Here is a 6,716-nt window from a genome sequence, read left to right on the forward strand (position 1 = left end):
AGGGAGTGGACTGACCTTGTGCTCCTAGCCATGAAATACAGTTATTCCACATTATTCCTGCCTCCACAAAATCTCTTGGTTTACTCTAGCTGTAACCAAACCTGTTAAATGTAAAGAAAGAATATCATGCTTTTAAAGACTTCATTATTAAAAATTATGCCCTAGGTAAACCTTTTTAGGTGGCTGGATATGCTGACATCTGAAGTGATTTCTCTGCTAGGTGATGTTTGAAGATGCATTTGATGTTGCTGCTGGTTTCCTTGACAGAAGCAAGGCTCAGGGATTGTCCAGCCAGAGGTAAATTACAAACACCCCTTTTGGCAGACACAATACATTCATAGCCCACTGTCAGCAGTCCATGGCAAGTGCTCTGTGGAGTAGGACAACAGCTCTTTTTTAATAAATGGTCAGAATAGCAGCCTCCAGCAGCTGTGCTCACAATAATACTTCCTTCTAAGGGGAAAAAGTGAAACAACTAATGGTCATTTACAGCAGAATCAGTAACAATCACTTACTGAGAGCCCCATCACTTCAGGATAACTGGGGTCCTTCTGATTTTCCTTGCCACTCTGCACAGCTTTCTGTCTTTTCAGTTTACAGTACTTGTAACGTTTTCTTTTTCTCTCTCACTTACCAGGCCTGTGAGGACCAAGAGGCATTCCCTAATAAATCAGTTAATCATAAGCCATACTCTCATTTAATGAAACAAAAATGATAATTTTTCAACATTTTCTCCCTTGTCTTACCCTAATTCAGTCACATGGAGGTGATCAGGTTAAAGTGTGGTTGACCTGAACAGTAACACCAAAGAAACACAGGATCTTTTAAATAATAACATCTCCTTCCTCTTCAGTTCAGATGAGTGACCTAGAAGAGAACATGTCAGATACAAAGCTGGCACTGCCTTTGATTTTTTTCCCAGTAGACCAAAGAAAGAAAAGCATTGTTTTCCTCAAGAGGAAAATCACATGATGATTCATCTTTTATGTATTCTTGCTACTTAGTCTTTGTTAAGATTGTTTCTCTTTGCAAATAATGTTTTTAATCTGTGGGGGTTTAATCCCATTTTCTACTTATTTTTCAACATTTAGAGTGATATTAAATGTGAATCTCTTCCTTTCACCACCATTCCAGATTGCACTTCCAGAAGGGAATAAATTTAAATAAGGTTGTTTTGGCTGATTATCAAAATATACTTGAAGGGATAAAAAACCTTAACAAATATTTATTTATTAAATAACATTTATTAGGTCACAATTTCCATTTGCTTTTAAAATAAGATTAAGTATTCTTTAATACTGCAAAGTATTGCTATAATCTTTTAAATCTGTTTTAGGTCCCAAATCAGTTTGGTATTTCAATAGTCAACATTTGTTTTCTCTTTCTTGCCTGTTGTTCTGCACCTTGTAATTCTGGACAGAGCTGTGATGGCAGAACTTTGTAAAATCCCAGGAAGAATACAGAGGTGAGGTCTAGAATGAAAAGCTTAGCTTTGTGCCACAGTTACCTGAGAACACACCTGCCAGTTATAGCTAACATGTCATTTCATCATCACAGCTTACTGCATTCACTCAAAAACTTTACAGAAGTCAGAGCTGTTCCTCTGAACAACCCTACCAAATACACTCCCAAATAACCATTGTTGTACCATGCTGTATGTATCAGCAAATCTCCTTGTTGTGACACCAGTTCCTTGTATTTCTGTTCTCTGTTCTTACATATCTGCCTTACACTGGGCAAACAGTATCTCATCAATGCATCCATCACAACTCCTCCCTGTCTTGCTTGGCTATTTTCTTTCATATCAGAACCATCTTGAAAACAATTTGAATTTTTTTTTTAATTTGTAAGTAAAATATGGAGGAGAGAAAGTAAGGAGAACAGAACAGAAAATTAAATACAGTATCTGATTCCGTTTTCAGTTCAGCATTTGCAAGCTGCACTTCTGAAAATCCAGAGGATCACCAGAGACTCTATGTGCAGGTCACTGACTTCCTAAAACACCTCTTCTTCACTAATACACAGTTTTGCCAGGTAAGCCTTGTCAAAGCATTCCTTATAGAAGGAGCAGCATATTTCAGAGCAATGTATTTCAGGAGCTATGTTAGAAAGGGATTTTTGTATTCAATGTTTCTGATCATATTGTCCAGAATGATTCCAAAAAGAACATAATTTTTGATGTGTCATTCCAAAAGGCCAGTAGCATTGCCTTTGTAAGAGGTTAAGTGTGAGTGAGCACTACTTTGAATATTATTCAAAATGGCAAATGACATGAGGAATTGTAAAATTTTATTATTATTATTATTGTTTGCATGAAAGTTCCTTGTGAAAAGCTTGAGTGATCTCCTCTGAGCAGGCAAAGCTCACTTTCCAGCTCTCCAGCAACCCCCAGCTGCTTCATTCTCAGCTCAGTAGAACCAGCTTCTGCTTGTCTGGGAGCCAGGCTCCCTGCCCTGAGCCCTCCACTGGCAGGCCCTAGAAGCAGGATATTCATGTTCATGAAAGAGCTGATGAAAAGCTCCTGAGCTTCCCCTTAACTTCAGCCTACTGTTGCAGTTTGCTGAGCCAGAAATCTTTGTATTTGCATTGTTCTTCCTCCCCTTGTCTCCCTGCCATGGAGGTGGCTCAGAGCTTGCACATGGGTAAAGAACTGAAAGGGCAGAGCTTGTTCTGGTTCAGAGTCAGTGGTACCTCCACAGCAGCCATTGGTTTTCTGGTTTCTAGTGCCCAGTTCCCACCTGGTCTTTGGTACTTGAGCAGATGCTCCTTTGAAGGAAAATAGAAGGTTTGTGATGAGGGGTAGTTGAGACAGAAAGCAAAGCAGCAACTGGTGTTGCACCACTGTCTGAACCTGTCACAGAGAGACTGCTGTGTGCCCTTTGGTTCCCCATCCTGGAGAGAGTAGCACTAGAGAAGGTGCAGAGAATGGCAGCAAGCACAGGAAAAGGCATTGAGTACTGTCAAGAGCAGGACTTTTCTACAAAAAAAAAAAGACTGAGGGGTACTGCAAATCCATTTTGTTTGTACATGGTGTGGATGCAGTACACAGAATGATTACTCATTGTGTCTAACACTAGAAGAACTAGAAAGCACTAAATAAAATGAACAAGCAACATATTAAAAATATTTGCACATACAAATTACCACATTTAGACTCCAGGGTCATCAATCCATGGGCAATTACTAAATCTGAAGGTCCAGGTTCAATACCCAGTGCAGGAGGGCCTCACAGCACAGTTTTGTATAGTGTACAAGTGTTTATTGTAAAACCAAGCACACTGTGTGCCCAATTCTTGCACTTTTTTCAAAACTTCCCCTGCTGGCTGTTGTCAGAGACCAGGCACTGATCTCCACAGCCCTTTGGTCTGTGACTAGCTATGTTCTGTGTAAGAGCAGAGATCTTCTTGTGTTTCAGTAAATGACTATGAACTCAGCAGGCCTAGAAAAGAAAGAAAAGCTTTAAGCAAGATATGGCATTTTCTGGTTTTAAATTTCTTTTGTGAGTGTCGTGCCTGGCATAGTCTCATCTTGTCCTTCTGCTTGGGGGTGCCTGGTTATGTGTGAGCCCCAGTCCATCTCACAGCTCTCAGATGAGGTGGAATGGTAACAGGTAGTGTCTCTTTCAAGGTTTAAAGAGGAAGATTCAAAATAAGACTGGGAGGGATGGGAAGGCAAGCAGCTAAAGAGCCCAAAGTACTGGAAATTGGCAGTTGACTGTACTATGTAGATCCAAAAGGAAATAAAAAGCTGCAAAGGGTTCTTTTACACAGGAACTTTTAGTTATCTGTGATAAGACAATAAAAAGGGAATTTGAGCAGAAATCACCCAGGCTAGATAATATGAAGGTCACAATCTGTTTTGATTTAGAGTGCAGAACAACACATCTAGACGGTGCTGCCAAGAGGCAAAAGAGTAGAAAAAGGAAAATATGACTGACAAGCTATTTTTTGTTTTGAGAGCAGAAATTCGGATCCATCTCAAAGCAAACAGATTGAGACAGTTATGAAAGTGGTTGCAGAGCAGGGATAGAAGATGTTCCAGCTAGCTTGAAACACACCAACTCAGGCAGCAGCAGAGAGATCAGTATAGGCTACTCACCTTCCCCCAGAAATTGGGCTGCTCAGAGCATCAGAGACTGCTGGACTTGACAGGGAAAGGAACCCGTCCTGCTTCCCTTACCAGACTGAACCTCTGCAGACCATTCCCCTTCCCTGTGCTGGTGCCATGCTAGCACAGGAGTTTGGGCAGTGCTGGCACAAATTATCTCAAGGATAAAGCAGTGTCCCAGTACACTGTGCACACACCTTGTAGGAGATACAGAGGTGGGTAGCAAGTACAGTAAGTACCAAGGTAAGGCATGTGATGGGACCCCACTGAAATACAAAAGGCAGCCCATGGTCTCCTTTCCTTTCACCTGCAGAGCTGATGAGGTGATGGATTTTATTGCTGGTCATTCATGGCACTGCCATGTCCTGTCATTTCTGGTTAACTGTGCAGGTACAAACTGCAGCTCCTGCTGTTGGACTGTGGATGGTCACAGCTACTGAGCACAGCTCCTCCTGAGCCGCTGCCCTGGCTCTCAAGGCTGCCAGGGGCTTGCACCCCACTGGAATAAAAAGCTTCAGAAAGACTCACACAAGAGGAGAGGGGAAATAATTTGGACAAGGAAAGGGAGAACTCTTAAAAGGGCAGGGACCCCAAAATGAGAACAGGAACATGCTTCTACAGTATATGATAGATAAATATTTCTGAGCATGAGATTAGTTAAGCAATCTTGTAATTTTTCAAGAGCTGTTGTCTTAAGGTCACATCATAAGAGAAGCTTAGCAGCAAAGGCAGTAAAGAGTAAATTTAGACTGAGATCCAAAGGTTTTACCCAAATGAAACGCAGTGGGGTTTTTTTTTCTAAAGAGTACTGAGCACCTCTGTGTCTTCAAAGACACACTTTCTTTTAAAATTATGGATTTTAGATGAGTCCCTTGACAAGCAAGTGGTATTTAGTGCTTCTTAAGCTATACACTTTCAAACAGCACCTATTTTTAAAAGCAGTATTTCACTGAAGAGTCTTGCATCAATGCAGAAGGTGGACTAGATGGACTGCAGGCATGAATACTTGTATCTTCCAGACTTTGATTTCTCAAGAGCCACTTGTTGTCTGTAAACTGGTGAAAGAGAAGACCCTTTCCTTCTGTTGCTAAAAGTGGAGCAAAGCCTGAAGTTGGTAGAAGTTAAGGCCTCAAAGAAGCTGTCATACCTTCAGAGCCTGTTATGTGACAAACTTGCTACCACAGTCAGTAACAGCTGTCTAGATGATGTAAATAGACACAGGGTGGAGCCCAGTGATTTTAGAAAGAAATTGGCAGAAAATTTCTTCATCAGGCACCTCAGGAACTCGTCAAATTCAGAGAGGAGGGAGGGCTCATGCTGCATTTTCTGGTACATCAGCTCTTGACCAACTCACTGTAGATTTGAAATTCAATGAACTCCTCTGGTTTTTAATCCTGCTTGACTTTGGGGGGGCTTTCAGGAAGAAGACCTTCACTATGATCATGAGACCGTGATGCTGCGGTGCACGGAGACCTTCGATGATGAAGATTTCTAAGCAGTGTCTCCAGCAATGTTTTGCCAAGCCCTGCCAGATACACCAGGCATGGGAGGAGCCTCACCTCTCTCAGTGAGCTGCCTCTCTCAGCAGTGTGGAGACACTGTGTTGGTTTGTTATCATTGATTTCTCCTTCCCTCATTAGTAATTCTTGATATATCAGTTGATTAATTTATACTTTTTAAAGGTTTTAAGGGTCTTAGCTATTTATTAATATATGTTTTTACCCATTGCTATTTAATGTTTAGCCTTGCTTCACAAAGAAATGGAGGCATGTACAGTTATGTGACCTTGCCTAGCATAAGGTGTGGGAAGAGCAGCAGGGAGGCCAGATCAGTGGCAGTATGCACACTCCCACAGGATGCAGGTCTCAAACTGCACCCTGCAAAAGTCACCTCCTGGCAGTAATTATTTTTCTGGTGCAATTTTTCATCTTGGGCTCATAAGGAAAGAGGGATTTCCTCACAGAGAGTGGAATGAGGCTCTTCTGTCTCTTTATGAGGACAGCAGCAGTAAGCACCCACTCCCCAGTCACCCAAAAAAGTGTGGGCACAGTAATACACTTTGGATTATTTACTTTTGTGAAGTGTGTAAAGCTGAGTGATCAGCCCTGTGCTTTTCTTCCACATCTAATTCTTGGATGAGTAGTGCTGCTCAGATAGTGTCTTGGAATTAAAAGTGCTGTGAAATTGAATAAAGTCCTTCACATCTCTGAGTTATCATTAAAGGCTCTCTGCAGACTTGAACAACTGTATTCTGATAGTGGTTATGTTGAGGTCATGCTACCAGCCATCACAAACAGAAAGGATGGAAGTTTTATTTTAAAACCTAAACTAAAGCTGCTGTGCCTAGCTGTCCAACTTCAGCAGCCAACTTTTAGACTGAGTCCAAGAGGCCTGGACTGTGGCCCAGCATTGCCTTGGTGCATAAAAGCATGATACATTCAGGCAAAAACACGTGGAGCTGAGTACTGAAGTACAAGGGAGGAATAAACACTACAGAGTTCTTTCTGGCCCTGCAGCTGAGGCTGTGGTGGCACTCCCAGATGAATGTTTGTCACACTGCTGTGTCTGAAAGTGGGGTTACAGGGGTCCTGTTTGGGTTTAAGGGCTCT

The 6,716-nt window shown here is 41.8% G+C and overlaps 1 protein-coding gene across 1 annotated transcript in view; it reads left to right on the forward strand.

Annotated features, from left to right (window-relative positions):
* STRA8 (stimulated by retinoic acid 8) overlaps positions 1–6,351 on the forward strand; it is a 15,634-nt gene extending 9,283 nt beyond the window's left edge. Inside the window, exons 8-10 of the mRNA XM_063155863.1 lie at positions 221–297; positions 1,923–2,034; positions 5,528–6,351. Coding sequence (XP_063011933.1) covers positions 221–297; positions 1,923–2,034; positions 5,528–5,602 — 264 coding nt within the window. The 3' untranslated portion in view covers positions 5,603–6,351. The remainder of the gene's footprint in view (positions 1–220; positions 298–1,922; positions 2,035–5,527) is intronic.
* Positions 6,352–6,716: the final 365 nt, after the last annotated feature.

The sequence above is a fragment of the Melospiza melodia genome, chromosome 4 (assembly GCF_035770615.1).
Source record: "Melospiza melodia melodia isolate bMelMel2 chromosome 4, bMelMel2.pri, whole genome shotgun sequence".
Lineage (NCBI taxonomy): Eukaryota > Metazoa > Chordata > Aves > Passeriformes > Passerellidae > Melospiza > Melospiza melodia.